This window comes from Pyxicephalus adspersus, chromosome 6 (assembly GCF_032062135.1).
Source record: "Pyxicephalus adspersus chromosome 6, UCB_Pads_2.0, whole genome shotgun sequence".
Classification (NCBI taxonomy): domain Eukaryota; kingdom Metazoa; phylum Chordata; class Amphibia; order Anura; family Pyxicephalidae; genus Pyxicephalus; species Pyxicephalus adspersus.
In genome coordinates, this window is record NC_092863.1 from 97,420,247 (window position 1) to 97,436,444 (window position 16,198).

Sequence of the window (16,198 nt, forward strand, 5' to 3'; positions counted from 1 at the left end):
GTAATGATATTACCCTCTTTGTTCAATTGCCAAATTTCATTCTAAAAGCTTTCAGCACAATACGTTTGATTTCTGTTTTTAGTTTTAAAGTGAATTCTTAGAACTGTAATTTTGCATATTTATGCCAATGAATCCTGTAACACAAATTCACTGTAGAAATATTATTACAATTTCTATAGTGACATAGATTTCAACATATAAAACCACAGGGAGCAGCAGAAAAGTAGGCATCCAACATTCCTTGAAGTGTTGGATGTGAAGATTCTCACCGGAGGTGGAACATCTCAGCAAATCCGAGTTAGCATAGAGGTGAGTAGATTAAATGTACTGTTCCAAATAAAGATATGAACAGCCTTCTTTTACCAGGGCACTTTCCCAGAAATAGGAAATCCTGGTGAGTTGCTTTAAAAGGATAGCTACGGTTTAAAGGGCAAAAAGTTTTAGTACAAAATGGAATGGTTCCCTATAATAAGAGAGATATTGGGCACAATGAGGTTTCAGCGTTCCAGTGTTAGAAAAAAAAAACTGGTGAAAGGCCCAAATATTACACATGAAATGTATTTAAATGTTGGTTGCATTATATCACAATTTCCATACACCAATATTCTGTCTATAGAAATCGCTGATGTTGGGAGCTGTTGGTGCTTATGATTGGAGCGGCACCGTTGTACACCAAGATTCAAACCAATTCTCTATTTTCCCCTACAACGCATTTGAAAAGGTTCTTTATGATCGAAATCAAAGTTCTTATCTAGGTAAGTTTGGAGTAAAGGCAAAGGAAAACACATAACTGAATCAGTTTTTTTTAATAAATATCTTATCATTGACTATGAAAGGTAGAGGCATTTGTAGTCCAATGTGAGGACACTACACACCTTCTCCACATCTGAGCCTTGTCCCTAATTTCCTCTTCTGTCCAGTGCCATAGGTCCTCTTATGGACTAAATAATGGCCAACATCTATTTACTATAGAGTCCAGGCTATCATTAACACGCTCATTGGCGGTACTCCAGGACTGTGCGCCATTCACACTTTATTATGTGAGTGCTGCTCTGTTCAGGAAGAAGGCTCATTTACTGCCAAGAAAGAGGAGGAAGAATTCATGACATCACTAGAATAGTTTAAAGACTTCTGTGCAAAAGACACATACAGTATTTGTTAAAAAATAGATAGAGGGAAGCAAGGACTTCAGGGACAGTGGCCAAATATTTAAAGGTAGCATAGACAAAGCTGAAGCTTCTTTTTAACTCCAGGCAAAATGTTCCCGGCCACATTATGGAGTTATATTCCAGTTCAGAGAAAAAAGTAATGTTTTAAAGAAAAAATGAGGCAATATACACCCCTGTCAGCATCTCTTCTTAGGAGGTGTGTGTCTATGGAAAAAAATGACATCTGATTTTAATGAATGACTTGGCATGTAATATGAAAACCATATGTTGGGAAGTAATTGGCTTTCATTGTGTGTTTCGTGCATCTATTTTACAGGATATTCCGTTGCCGTTCTCAACCTTGGGAACACGGTGAACTTTGTTGCTGGAGCCCCAAGAACGAACTACACTGGCCAGGTCGTGGTTTACACTATTAACAGTAAGGGGAATGTGACGATCCTTCAGATACAGAAAGGGGAACAGGTAGGTGAAGATGGTGAATATTACCTTTTACTTATTATTGTACCTGAAGTCATAAGTATCCGCATTGCTGGTTACCTATCCGGTTCAAATCTGAACTGCAAGCCGTTCTTGCAAAAAAGTAAACAGATTGAATGCTATAGTGCTGGTCCCATTTTTGGAAAACTGACATGACCCTCTAACACCTAAAGGGCATGATTCTTACTGGCAGTGAGGTTGGGGTTTGTTTACTGCTGCATATAGCCCCATGGAGAATGATTAGGGGCTGCAGTGAGCGGTAGTAATAGTAGTATTACTCAGTGCTGCCATCTGTCACATGTGCAGACGGTTCTTTTTGAGCAGCCCTGGCAAAGTGTCAGGTGTGGGGAGCTGCGAGAGGATGAAGAAGCAAGTGTGAACCTGCTTATAGTTACATACGGAAACATCATTGCAGTTAAACTTGGTGTGGTCTATAAAGATTAAATAAAAATTTCAATATTCACCTAACTGGGCCTCAGGTGTCTCCCCAACTGAACTCATCAAGGTGCATTTGCAAAATCAGCCACAATTTATTCCCAGCATACTTCCTGCACTGTGACAGGCGGTCCTGGCTCCCATTTACCAATGTACCTTCTTTCTTTGGCCAGTCATGGTGTGCCATGCATCCTGTGAAGGGCCAGTAAAGGAATGAATAGGGCGTAGAAATGACAAGGTGCTTCAATGAATTCGCGTCTTGCACTGCTGCATTGCCTGAAGTATACCTTAGCTGTACTGTACACCACAACAAAATTATGGTTGTAGGGAGGCGAAGGATGTTATTGCTGTTTTCCTGTCCATATCACCCTCTCTATCTGGTCTTTTGACAAAGAGGAGAGAAACAGAAGAAGGAGGTCACAAGGAATCCCTTAGGCTATGTACACATGTGCAATCATTGTCGTTGGGAAGAATCTTGCACGATCCTTTCCAACAACTAACCACTGCACGATGCATGAACGAGTGTTGTACATACAGCACTGTTCTGCTCCATGGAGAATCGAGCGGGGAGAATGATGGAGCGGCACCCCGCTGCACTCTCTCCCCTTTACTTGCATTACGATCGCTTGTCGTCCATCGGCCGTGGATCCGCCTGGACTGTTGTTCAGACGATGGACGACAAACGCTGTACACACGCAAGATTCCCGTCCGATATCGGCCCTGATTTGACGAAGGAATGCTAGAGGTTGCTAGAGGTTCCTTGGGCAATAAGTAATCTCTAGTTTAAGGGCCCCTCAATGTTCTTTTTGGCTTTCTGTAAGGGTGACATTCTGACCACCATGCTACTATACTGTGACATGTAAATACAGAAATAAAGAAAGGGTTCCCCGAGACATAAAAGTTATTTCAAGGGTTCTCCAATGTTAAAAAGGTTGGGAAACACTGTTATACACAATTGTCTGCATGGTTCTCAGATGTCTTATAAAGGAGGGTGAGGAGTGGAGGACCACTCTGGAAACCCATTGCTTTGGATGGGCTGCCATTGTCCTAATTTTGACCTACCTTCTGACAACCTCCAGGAACCATTACATTTACAGAACAATCAGCATGTATATGAGTTATTTCCTGCAATGTAAAAAATTAGTAGATCTTCTGTTCCATAACACTTTTCTCTTTGTCCCAATTTACCTGCAGATTGGTTCCTATTTTGGCAGTGTGTTGTGTGCTGTAGACGTGGATAAGGATTCCATCACAGATGTGCTGATAGTAGGCGCCCCCATGTTCATGAATGAGAACAAGAAAGAACAAGGACAAGTCTATGTATTTTCCATAAACGGGGTAAATCCGTGTTTCTTTTGAAGCCTTGTAAAATACATTAATATTCCATACTACAATAAGCCAATTTATTCTATGATCACGATGAAACCTAATTCCATTTTCATTGTTTAGGGAACTTTAGGTCAGCGTGAACTCTTGGAAGGCCCTGATAATTTGGAAAATACTCGGTTTGGAGCAGCCATAGCAGCGCTATCCGATATCGATCTGGATGGTTTTAATGATGTTATCGTTGGAGCACCTTTAGAAAACGAGGCCAGTGGAGCAGTTTATATTTACAATGGAGAAAAAAATACTATTAGGAAAAAGTATTCCCAGGTATGAGCACTTATGAAAGGTTTTAGAATTATATGACCACATATGAAAAGACAACCTAAGAACTTTATATTTTATTACTCTCTGTGGTGTCATTGATAAAAATCTCATAGGGATAGCTGCTGAGAGCTTAGTTCCTTTTTAACAAAGAGCCCTCCTCCCAAGAGTCCATTCTCTTCAAACAGTATGTGGATGGGCTCTTGGAAATCAAGGAAGACAGGTTCCTTAGAGGTTCTTTTATGCGTACCTACCATTATCAGCCTTTCTCAACCTTTTTCCATAGAGGAAGCCTTAATATTTTTTTTAGGTTTAGGTGAACTCCTACTGAAACCAATTTATTGGGAGGTCACTGGGAAAAAGCTTCTCAAATTGGTGGCCAGTGAAAAGAACAAACTTTCAACTGAAATCATTGGAGCCATGCAGCCGCTTTTACCAAGTGGTATTGGTCTCAGAACATTGTAAGCATCATTAAATTGAAGATCAATCAGCCATGGTTTGAGGAACCCCTAGCAACTTCTGGGAAAACCCTGAGGTTTTTTGAAATCCTAGTAGCAAATGGCTGTTATATATCATTGCCAAAGCTGGAGATGAGGATGGCCATAGGATTTGATGGGTTTTTTGGATGGCTTTGCCATTGCAAGCTTACAATGTGGAGGAGAGAAAGGTGCAAACACTTGGTAAAATGTCAGTTGGTGGATGTAGCAGGTTCTTGGACATTTGGTATAGAGGGAAGGAAGGTGTGCATACATGTCAGGATAATGAATATTTATAGAAGGAACCTATAGCAACCTCTGGAGGAACCCTGGGGGTCTATGGAATACTGGTTACAAATGTCTGTTAAATCCCTTATAAAATATTATAAATAATTGGTAAATCCCATTGTGCAATCCAAAATTAACCCTCCAGTTGTATTACCAAAAGCAAATGTGTACATTATGCATACATATCCCTTGTATTGATTTAATTGGTAAAACATTTTTTATGTTTTGCAGAAAATACTCGGATCCTCGGTTAACACACAATTGCAGTTTTTCGGAAGATCACTTGATGGACATACAGATTTGAATGGGGACTCCATCACTGATGTATCTGTTGGTGCTTATGGGAAAGTAATTCAATTTTGGTAAGAAAATCAAATCAATCTGGACATGTCAAACGTAACTTCATTGGGGGGATTCCTTCTTTTTTTCTGTTCCTGTGATACCTATACAAAAAATGGGGGACCACATTGCAGGAAGGCACAGACAGAATGATCTAACCTATCTTGACTCTACTGAAATTTTGGTCTTGTTATTCGGTTCTATTGAAAACATTTTCTGTTGTGACCACATGAAAAACCTGAAAGACGATCTAGCACCTCTCCCCTCTATACAAAGTCTATTTTTGTGATATATATTTTCCTTCCTTTGCAGGTCACTGGGTATAGCGGATGTGTCTGTAAAAGCATCATTCATCCCAGATAAAATCATTCTCACAAACAGAAATAGTGAAATTACTGTAAAAATCTGCTTAAAGGCAAGATTCAGACCTGCTAATTCCAGGATTCAAACAGGTGAGTGTTGTTATAATTATACTGATAAATAGCTGCAATCTTCACATACAATTGTCCTCCACCTCCTCTTCACATTCTTGTATCCGAGACTTCACCCGTCTCTGGAACTCTCTTACCCAACATAAGCATCATGCTCTGAACCTTGAGTTCTTCATGCATACCTTTTTCGCAGTTTTTGACCACAGTACATAAATGTTCACCATTACCTTCATCTAAATATGTTTTAAAATTTACCAGCTTTCCATGTCAATTTTATAAACTGAGAAAAAAAAATAAGCAGAAGGGCAGAAATGGGACACTTGGTAATTGTTTTTATATTTCCCTTATGCCACATACATTAATGTCTGGTTTTGCTTGTCTTGGTCCAGTGGCCATAACGTACAACGCTACGTTAGATGCCGATCTCATGTCTTCAAGAGTGACATCGAGAGGACAATTCAAGGAGACCGGTGACAGAGTTATAATGAGAAACGTTGATGTGAGCACAGATGAAAGATGTTTTGAGCACGTGTTTAATGTTCAGGTAAGTTTAAATGACCCATTATACCCAATGGACAAGTCTCTTCCTCTTTTATCAATTGTTTAGATATTTCCAGATATTGCTACACAACTGCATGTATTTTTGGACCATTTCATAAACTATTTCACCTGTACTAGCTACACTTGTTCTATTTTATCTGTATGTGCCTGGTACATTTTAGACTCAAAGAAAATGCTGCTGCTAAACGTGTTAATAATAATAACAATGTGTGATTGCTTGCTTTGGAACACGTATGTAAACCTTTAGGAAACAATATCGCATTAGATGCCTTGGCTAACAGGGATGTCAAAAACAACTATTTATACCCTCATTCCTAACAATAAATATATTAAAGCATAATAGGTGGGTCCTTGGACCCAAAGGGTCTGATTTCTTAAAGCTCTCCAAGACTGGAGAGATAGACTGTGATGGGAGAACCTGGGTGATCAAGCCAGGACTGAAAACTTTTTCAAACTAATAGCAAATTATTTTCAAAAACTCCATTCTAGGTATGCTGGATCACCCAGTTTCTCCCATAATAGTCTATCTTCTCCAGACTGGGAAAGTTTTAATAAATCAAGTCCATAATGAGCAACTTAATACCAGATGACATCATCAAGCTGGTTTTCAACTTCCTAAATCATATAGGCACCTCCGCATGTTTTTTTTGTGCAAGGCTACCTTCTGTAATGGATTTATTGGATGCTTTCTAATAAAGTAATTATTAGATGTTTCTGCATAAACAGGAATAGCAAACATTTTTTATTATTATTATTACACAGTAATTATATAGCGCCATCATGTTATGTTATGCAGCGCTGTACAAAGTCCATAGTCGTGACACTAACTGTCCCTCAAAGGGGCCCACAATCTAATGTCCCTACCATAGTCATATGGTCATTAGTGTAGTCTAAGGTCAATTTTTGGGGGGAAGCCAATAACCTAACTGCATGTTTTTGGAATGTGGGAGGAAACCGTAGTACCGGCAGAAAACCCATGCAGACATGGGGAGAACTTGCAAACTCCATGTAGATAGTGCCTGGCCAAGATCCAAACCTGGGGTCGAGCTCTGCAAAGGCCAGAATGCTAACCACTGAGCCACCATGCTGCCCTACACATACGCTTTAAATACCTGCAGCTTGTATGAGCTTGTGTGGATTGGAATTGATCGGCTTCATGGACCCAGGAGAATGTGGTGCATCTACCACATCCAAAAAAATATCACAAGTGTGTATCTCATGTATAAGGATACAGTTAATGAAATATGAAGTATAAAAGTCAGGAAGGTGATCTATGGCTATAGGTTCATTATTCAGCAACAAAGATGAAAGAGCTTCAACTAACCTCCTCATCCCAAACTCAAATACACCCACTCCAAACAAACTGAAAAGCTTGAATTAAGCTTGGCTTCAAATGCTACAAATATAGGCTATCCATATTTAGCATATTATGGAAAAATAGTAACTATTTTTAATATAGGAAAGGTTGGGATTCCACTTGGAATAGCACTATGTATATTAGGTACTCCAGAATTTTTGCATTCCTGTTTGGATTTGGATGCAGGAACTTGCCATTTTACTATACTAAATATTTCCTGTTTATATTGTAATATATACTGGTGTAATATAAATTATTTCCACATGTCGCCACATCTGATCTGTAGTACTGTCACATGGATGTGGGAAATGATATCATCCCTGTCTGGTCTATTTATAAGTGACTAAATTAATTTGCGTATTTGCATTTGGAAATTGCAACTTCCCAGGAAGCAGTGAACGTGTTCCTATGTTTGATCTCTGTGTCACGTTATAGAAGCCAACCAATCAGATTCCTCCTGGTGCTTTTACTGTGTGTATGATGTTCCCCATAATTGGCTGCTGTCACTTTACATTTACTAGACCAGGATCCTACATTCTGTTGTGGCAGTAATTATACCAGAACCATTTCACTGATAACAGGGAGAATCCTTCTGTTATCAATTACTACACATACATATCAAATTAAATCCACAATGCAAATATTTTTGCAGACTTTGGGGTTTTATATTTAATTATAGGTCCGTAGCATTGGGCCTTTTTAATGGGGCCCCTAAACAGATATGTGCACTGGTTTGATGTGGGGAAAAAAAAGTGTTGTTGCAAAATATCTGAATCCTTTTGTGAATGTGATATTTGTGTTTTTAATACATTTACTAAATTGTCTGATTTGTTGTTTTCACTTTGTCATTAGGGGGTACTGAAAGTAGAAAATAAAAAAAATATTTAAAACAATATAATCAAATATAAACAATTGTGGCATCAGGCTGAAAGGTAACAAAATTTTAAAAAGTGAACGGGGTCAGAGTAAATGTGAAAAGTGCATGATATGGTTTGGTTTTGAAAAATGACTTTTTATATTCATGTTACCAGGAGACATCAGACACAGAAAACGCACTAGCGCTACGCATCAATATTGCCGCTCAAAAACCCAACACCAGCCCAGTTTTGAACCCTTATTCATCTGGTTCAAGTGAATGGTTTGTAAGTATGTTTTCACCATTAATTATCAACATGTATAAAAATATTGTTCCCTGTCCTTCGAAGAGCCGTAAATGAGCTCCCGTAATACTGTCCCTTTAAGCAGGTGGATATTATGTTATAAGCAACAGGAATGGTGAATGTAGGAACTGTTTCCCGCTTCTCATTGTGATTTTGAAGTGTCTTATCGCATTTAAAAACTGGACATTGCATATATATTGACTTTTTCCCCAAATTTTTGGGGGAGCCAATGTGACACAATAGGCCTGACTTATTAAATCTCTCCAAGACTGGAAAAGATAGACTATTATGGAAGAACATAATAGATCCAGTAAAACAATGGATTTCTTAAAAATCATTGCTATTAGCTGGCAAATAAATTCAACACTGGGTCAGAACCATTCCAGGTTGGCTGGACCTTCCAAGTTCTTGCACGATAGTCTACCTTCTCCAGTCTCAGAGAGCTTTAATAAATCAGGCCCAGCGTGTCACATTAGCACTCCAAAAATTGCAAAAAGGCCAATATAGATGCAATGTCTAAACAGTTAATTAAATGCCACTTAAAAGTCACGATGACAAGTGAGAAGCTGCAGTTCTTACATTCACCATTCATTTTCCCCATAACATGATGTTCATCTGCCTAAAACAACAGTAATATGGGAGCTCGTTCTCATTACTCATTCTCCCATGATAGCCTATCTTCTCCAATCTTGGAGAGCTTTAATAAATCCAGCCCAATGTGACATAATGGTAACATTTTTCTAGGTTGATGTTTTTGTACTTCCACAGTTTGAAATATTTTATGTTAAAAGAACAAAAATGAAAACTTGATCAGCTTTTTGGTCAAATTTTTGTTTCTTAAATATTCTCATAATTAGTAACAAGCTATGTTACAAAGTAGTATAGCAAAAAAGAAATATATAAAATGTATGCAGAACAAAATCAAGCAATGGTTCATTATTTTCCATGAGTTTCCCTAGAATGTAATATACATGTTAAACACATGTTGTCTTTGCCAGTAATGAGCTTACATTTTATTAGGTATAAAGTTCTTGGCTTGTGAAAGAAGATCATCATTTACCATGGGCTTCACACGCAAACTCAGAATATTGTTAGTCTCCAACCTTAGATTGCCAAGCCCCATGACAACATTCACTTAGGTCCATATTTCAGCCAAACCATGCCCATTGGTCCAAGGTTCTTTTTTTTTTTTTTGGGGGGGGGGGGGGGGGGGGGTGTGACTGTTGGGTTTGCTGGGAGTAATGGAAAATGTGAATTCTTGGTTCTCCTGGCACCTTTTCCATCAAACTCCAAGAAATTGCAAGCTGTACATCTCCTGTGTCCCCTCAAATGCTCAATTGTTCTTCACTCCAATTATGGCATCACTATAATGTCCTCTAGTGATGTGGAGGTTATTGGGAGGAAATACTAGTCATAAAAATATCTTGACCAGGGTTTTCCTTTTTAGGGCCACTTTTAGATTGACAACAGGGTCTGTTTAAGTCAGAAGTACAACCTGGTATAATATACAGTATAAAAACTCCCAATTCCTCATTGCCCATTCAGTTGTCATACCCGATTTTATCCCAAGGCAAAGTCAAGATGGAGAAGAATATTATTATGATTTGCTTGGAATTGCTTAATCACTGGAGATCCCTTATGGGATCCTTTAGCGGCTAAAATTAAAACCCATGTTTAAACCAATAAAGATTTTAGTTGCACAAATATGCAACTAGAACTCTCTTATGTAGCCGTCCCCTATGTACCACTGTGTATTAAAGTGGACTTGTGAGATAATGGAAGCTACCAATGGTGAACTTATTGCCATTAACATTGCTGAATTTGTTTGCGTATAAATCTTTTGGTTTTATTTACACCTGAAACAAGCATTCAGTTATAACTGTATGGGCAAATATAGCAATCTAATACCTGAGCTGAATACTCATTCTGGGTCTGTCAATCAGAACAAATAAAAGGCCAAGGATCAGAACACCAACCAGTTTCATAATTTGCTACTTTAATGTGCTTGAATTTGTGTTTTAATGATTATTTGTAACTTTCATTCTTTTATTTATTCTTTTATTTTGCATTAGATTCCATTTCTAAAAGACTGCGGTGATGATGATATTTGCACCTCAGATCTTCTACTACAAGTGGAGCAGAAACCAAGGGACTCGTAAGTCCAACTTTCCAAATTGTTAACATGTTATTGACACAACACATTGCTACATGATATATTACATAAACTCGTATAATCACATATATGGACAATAAAAAATGAAAACAGGTAAATCACTAAGCACAATAAAAGAAGTGCAGTTATTGAATAAATACATTTTTAATGAACAGTTCAGGAAAAGCCATCTTTAGCCATTTTGATGCCCTAAGCAAGGTTCAACCACCACCCCTCCCCACTGAGTTCTCCATCCCATTCCCCGTTGTGCCCTGTGCCAACCCAATATCTATCCCAAAGCTGGTTTACAGTTGATGTACATAAAAAAAATGTTAGACAGAACAATTCCCTTTCCTCCACTGTAAGTCTACCGGCCACAGCAAAGTGCAACAATACATGATAACTACTCGGAAATTGTTATTTTTTCCAAGATGAAAAATAGTAAGAAAAAAAAGATCTTGCCTGCTAAGGGTTACTGCATGGCATCAAACTACCCTTAAGGGTTAGATTATCATACATAATATGTCCTTCTTTCTTGTAACAGAGCAAAACCATATGTGGTCAGTGACAAGAACAAACGGCTGCTTTTCCAAGTAACTCTGACAAACAAAAAAAATCAGGAAAATGCTTACAACACAAAGCTGAAGGCTGTTTTCTCAGAAAATTTATTCTTTGCATCTTCAACCCTTCCGGTGAGTAAACAGTTATAATAGAATGACAGAAGTTTTTATGGTTGTAAATTAATTTAGAGAATGTTCAGCACCAGTTATTAGAACTCTAACAAAGATTATCACACTGATTAAAGACACTTACAGATAATGGGTCTGATTTATTAAAGCTTTACAACACTGTGGAAGATAAACTATCATGGAAGATCCTGGGTGATCCAGCAATTATAGTCTCACCCATAATAGTCTATCTTCTCCAGTATTGAAGAGCTTTAATAAATCCGCCCTGATCAAGATCAAGCATATCTGGATTACTCAACTGCAAGGAGAAATAGTTCAAAAGGTTTGGCCAAGGATATTGCCCAAAGTTATAACCTTCAATCATATGAGGCCTCCTCTGTCCAATCGTAAACAGCAGAATCAGAGAACAGTTCTCCTTTATCTACAGACAGCTTATTTCAAATATGATTTAGTCCAAACAGCATCAACAATGGTGCTGAAATGCAGGCATTATGGGAAATATGGTGTCAGCAAAGATTTGTCCTTCACTGTGTTCCTTTGGAGCCCTTTCCACCCCATCCTAATTTGAGATTTAGCGCTACCCCTTTGTGATAATATACCCTACCCTTGAAATTTATCCACCAAGTTGAGCCTACTCCACCCATGGCAGTTCTGACATTTGATGGATGAATGTTAGGAACACGGTTAGTTTTAGGGAGGAGCAAGGCTTAATTTTCACTTTGCCATGAAATCTAGGGCTATGGTCCAAGGGGCTCCAAAGTGATACATGGATTTACTTGATCATAGGCACTTGTTTCAGCAATGAGGGGCAGGGTAGGTTCACTTACATGATTATTGTTAGTATTAAGGATGGCTAATAAACAGCCCAGGGATTTGCCAAATTGTTTTGGGCATCTGGGATGTTTGTGGTCCTATGGAATTGCCTGTGGGCTGCTCGAACTCACCATTTTTGCTTCAAATAAAACGTTTATTCACCAAAGCCTATACACATTCTGAGGTTTTTATCAGCCAATATATGACATTGGGTAGGAGTCCAAATGACTACATCAGTTGGTGATCACATCATTGTGCAAAAGGAGCAACATCCTTTCTCCAGAGAAACTTGACATATGTATCCCTGGAGGCTGAGGGCTTCCCCTTTAGTCTTTTACAGCGAAAGGGAAAATTTTAAAAAACACCACATTTTTTATTATATAAAAGAGTTACCCACCCTTTTATTTATTGTTAAAACTATGGTGATAGGTCTGCTTTAAAATAATGGGAACTGGAATCCCATATGCCAAGGGTGCCTATTATGACAAACATGGCAGGTTGTGTCCACTTCTTTATTGGTTTTAAATTAAACTTCCAAAAGACCCTTTAATAAAAGTTTATATTTTGAATTTGGGTACAATGATTACCATTGTAACATTTGGTCTTATTTTTGGCTCAAGTCAGATATTCAGGTCTTCAATTGTTAGTATAATTCTGCACATCAACAGAATCCTTTTTGCTTTTGCAGCTATACTATTGCAGCCAGGCTTTCTTGAACAAATTCAGATCAAATTCCTGACTGTAAATGTATTTAGTTCTTGACACCTAATATTCAAAAGTATCTGAAAAATGCTTGACATTTGGGCATTGTCTATGGAATAATTATGTCATTTATAGATGCTGATTGTCCTGTCTCTAAACCTGACTGGTCAATTATTGGTCTGATCTTTATTTTTTGCCCTATTTCCAATAAGCTTAGTATCTTTTCTGCACATGAGATTATGACACGCATGAAATAATGAGGTTTTATCTTTAATTTACTAAATAGTGGCTTTGTATTTGCAGAGTGACGGAACAGAGGTGCTGTGCCAAGTTGGTAATACTCAAGGTTCTGTGACTTGTCTCGTAGGTTTTCCTTTCCTGAAAGCAGGACAAACGGTATTTAAAGAATTTTAATTATTTTACCAGTAGTCATTCACACTGGCTTAATATTATTGTTATCATTCTTACATTACTAATCCCACTTTTCATTTTAGGTAACATTTGATATTGGATTTGATTTTAACCTCAAGCACCTCCAGGATGCAGCATATTTATTCTTCCAGGTCACAAGGTACCACATTGCCATTTTACCCTAGATGACATTTTATATGATGAATACATGTAATGTATTTTATAATCTGCTTGAATTCATGTTTTTGTCTTGCAGTGAAAGCAATGAAGCTTATGATGGTGATAATTCTGTTAACAGGACAATTACTGTTCAGTATGATGCAGAGCTCCACTTGTCAAGGTAAACTGCTTGTATTTTGCTGTCCTGTCTGGTATTTTACATCCAGCCCATTAATAGCAGTCTAACAATGGTTCCTGGTAAGACAGTCCACCATTTTCCAAGTCATTCTGATGCTTCACATTCCTTGCATTATGCTAACGTTCCAAGGAGCCCCACGAGGCTCAGGCCTCGGAGGTTGGTAGGTGTGAGCCGGAATGGAGAAGGTGATGGCATGTTAAGCTGACAGCTCTGTAGGGGTAACAGGGACTTTGACATGGGACACAATAATGGGATGCACTAAAATGGAGTGCACTATAAAAAAGGGTACTTTAGTGTATACAATATAATGTGGAGGCATCCAAAATTTTGCTATGGAGCTCAGGGATTCCTAACTATACATCTGTTAGCAATATTAGAATGTGTGGAAGCACCAGTGGGGAACACGACTCCAGCCAACACATGAAATGATTTAAAACATGGGGCTCTATTTATATTTAAACATTCCTTCGTGGGAATCTTACAGCTCCATGGGTTTCAATGGCTGTAGTTGATTCCCACCAAGAAGTGATGGGGATGGGGTGGACAGATAGGAATGGAGCAGAAAATACGTTGAAAGACACAGTGGGCTCTATTCATAAAGCAGGAAATCAAATAATCCCCTAAACATTCCCTGGTGGAGAATCTTCCAAGGCCATGGGTTTCAATGGCAGTAATTGATTCCCACCAAGAAATGGTTGAGGGAATGTCAGATTCTCTTTTTGTTTTAAACAGAGCCCATAAACTTGTGGTTCAAGACAAAAATCTGGTGGTTATAATACCCAACAGTACTGAAAGGTTGCAATGAATAGTTAGAATTTGTCAGCATGAAAGATCAACACATAATTTTGGGTGCAGAAATGTAAAAACCCTGGGAGATTGACATTGTGTAACTATTGTCCTTGGGGTGGAAAACGATGGGAAATCCATATGTGTATTGAACCAGAACATCAGGTGAGGGAAAACCTATGGAAGGGAACACATGGTCAAGGGGCAATTGTCTTAGAGGGCATTTCTACTATCATTGGTTAGATTTTGTTTCTAGGCAGGTGAAGTAAAATCTTCCTAAAAGCACACAGACAGTAATAAATGAAATACATACCTGACATCCAATGAATGGTAGCAAAAGAAAAGATTGATGTAGTTGTAAAAAAACTGTTGAAGGGCATTAAGCAGAGAGGGAAAAATGCAACTCATCCAGATGGATCCACCAATAATGGGGACTAAGCAGTCAGCCAAAATGTAGAATAACTTAATTTATTTTGGGTCCTGACCCTTTATTAGTGGGTTATATCTGGCTACTAGTTCAAGGGTTTAGATTAGCCTTCCTTGAGTATTTTACATGGTGGAAAACTTCAGGACTTCAGGGAACTCCTTTTATAGTTACTATATCCACAGTTCACACTATATTGACATGATGGTCAATGGAAAGGATGACTCTTACATTGTTGGTGATTGGGAAGAATGTCACCCTTACAGATAGCCAAAAACATCATTGATGTGGTTAAACTGACCTGGGAGGTACAAACTGCTCATTGCAAGGAACCCCTAGCAACCTCTGGAAGAATCCTGATTGAGAAACTCTGGTCTAGGTATACAAGGGGACAGAAAGGAATTATTTGCATGGCTTATCAACTAACCTAAAATAAGGAACAAACCCCTTGGATTTTACATTTCCGAAACCAGTGAACAAAGCGTTGATGTCTTCTACTTTAAGATTACTTTACTGTGCTTCATTTTCATGGATCAATATACGGGAACTTCCAAGAGACTACAATGAAGATGTTTTTACTTCCTAATTAATACTTTACTTTACAGTTTGAAAAGGCTAATGCCTTGCAGTAAAAAAAAGGCAAACACAATGACCAACAACGCATCAATAACCAATGGGTTCATGGAGCTGAAGACTCATTACAGAATATTTTCAGTGGATATTGAGGGTGATGAGGTTTAGCTGGTTCTACTGGAAGAGATGTCCCTAGGGGAAATATCCCTTTAACAAATACCATTCCCTCCAATTCAATGAAAAGGAGGGCTAAATTGCTCCAATGTGATGTATATGTCACTAATTGGCTTTCTGGGGAGAAAATGAGCATAATGCATATGTTTTAAAGCTAGATCATCTATGCATTTATGTTGTTTTTTAACAAAAAGTAACCACTTTCTCTTGGTCTTGTTGTTCATGTGCTAAAGTATTAGCTAACCTTATAGGCCAAGATTGGAAACCTTAAAATTAACACAGAAACACTAATTAGTCTGAGGTCAACAAAACCGGTTCCACAAATCACATCTTTTTGAGTCTTTTCCTGCCAACCCATGGATCCCTCCATTGCTAGTCTCAAGTCAGCTTCATCATGCTCGTAGCTTTCACTAACAGTTAAGATCCTTTCCGCATATGTGGTCAATATGCATTTGGCTTTTTTGGATTTCCCAACTGTGAGTGTTAAAACAAATCCAACATTTATTCTTACATTAAAAAATATGTAGCAGCATTTTCCATCGTTTAGTTCACAGAAAAATATCTCTGCAGCATTCTAATTGAACCAGAAGCATCTGCTAAAGCCCGTTATCCCATAGTAGGGTTGCCCAACTTGTCTCATATACTGTGCCCAAATCCAAACATAATTGAAGTCACTCATTTGCTTATCCTGGAGTTGAGCTTTAAGTGTATCAGTGTACCCCTGTCACTGTGACCAAAAATGTCACCATAATGTGTTGCCTTGTTTCATCCAATAC

General features: G+C 38.2%; 1 protein-coding gene across 1 annotated transcript in view; it reads left to right on the forward strand.

The window, feature by feature from the left end:
- ITGA2 (integrin subunit alpha 2) overlaps window positions 1–16,198 on the forward strand; it is a 73,496-nt gene that overhangs the window by 42,741 nt on the left and 14,557 nt on the right. Inside the window, exons 11-23 of the mRNA XM_072416689.1 lie at window positions 617–755; window positions 1,486–1,631; window positions 3,276–3,419; window positions 3,531–3,734; window positions 4,724–4,854; window positions 5,144–5,283; window positions 5,652–5,806; window positions 8,212–8,322; window positions 10,413–10,495; window positions 11,037–11,184; window positions 13,000–13,092; window positions 13,191–13,267; window positions 13,364–13,447. Coding sequence (XP_072272790.1) covers window positions 617–755; window positions 1,486–1,631; window positions 3,276–3,419; window positions 3,531–3,734; window positions 4,724–4,854; window positions 5,144–5,283; window positions 5,652–5,806; window positions 8,212–8,322; window positions 10,413–10,495; window positions 11,037–11,184; window positions 13,000–13,092; window positions 13,191–13,267; window positions 13,364–13,447 — 1,655 coding nt within the window. The remainder of the gene's footprint in view (window positions 1–616; window positions 756–1,485; window positions 1,632–3,275; window positions 3,420–3,530; window positions 3,735–4,723; window positions 4,855–5,143; window positions 5,284–5,651; window positions 5,807–8,211; window positions 8,323–10,412; window positions 10,496–11,036; window positions 11,185–12,999; window positions 13,093–13,190; window positions 13,268–13,363; window positions 13,448–16,198) is intronic.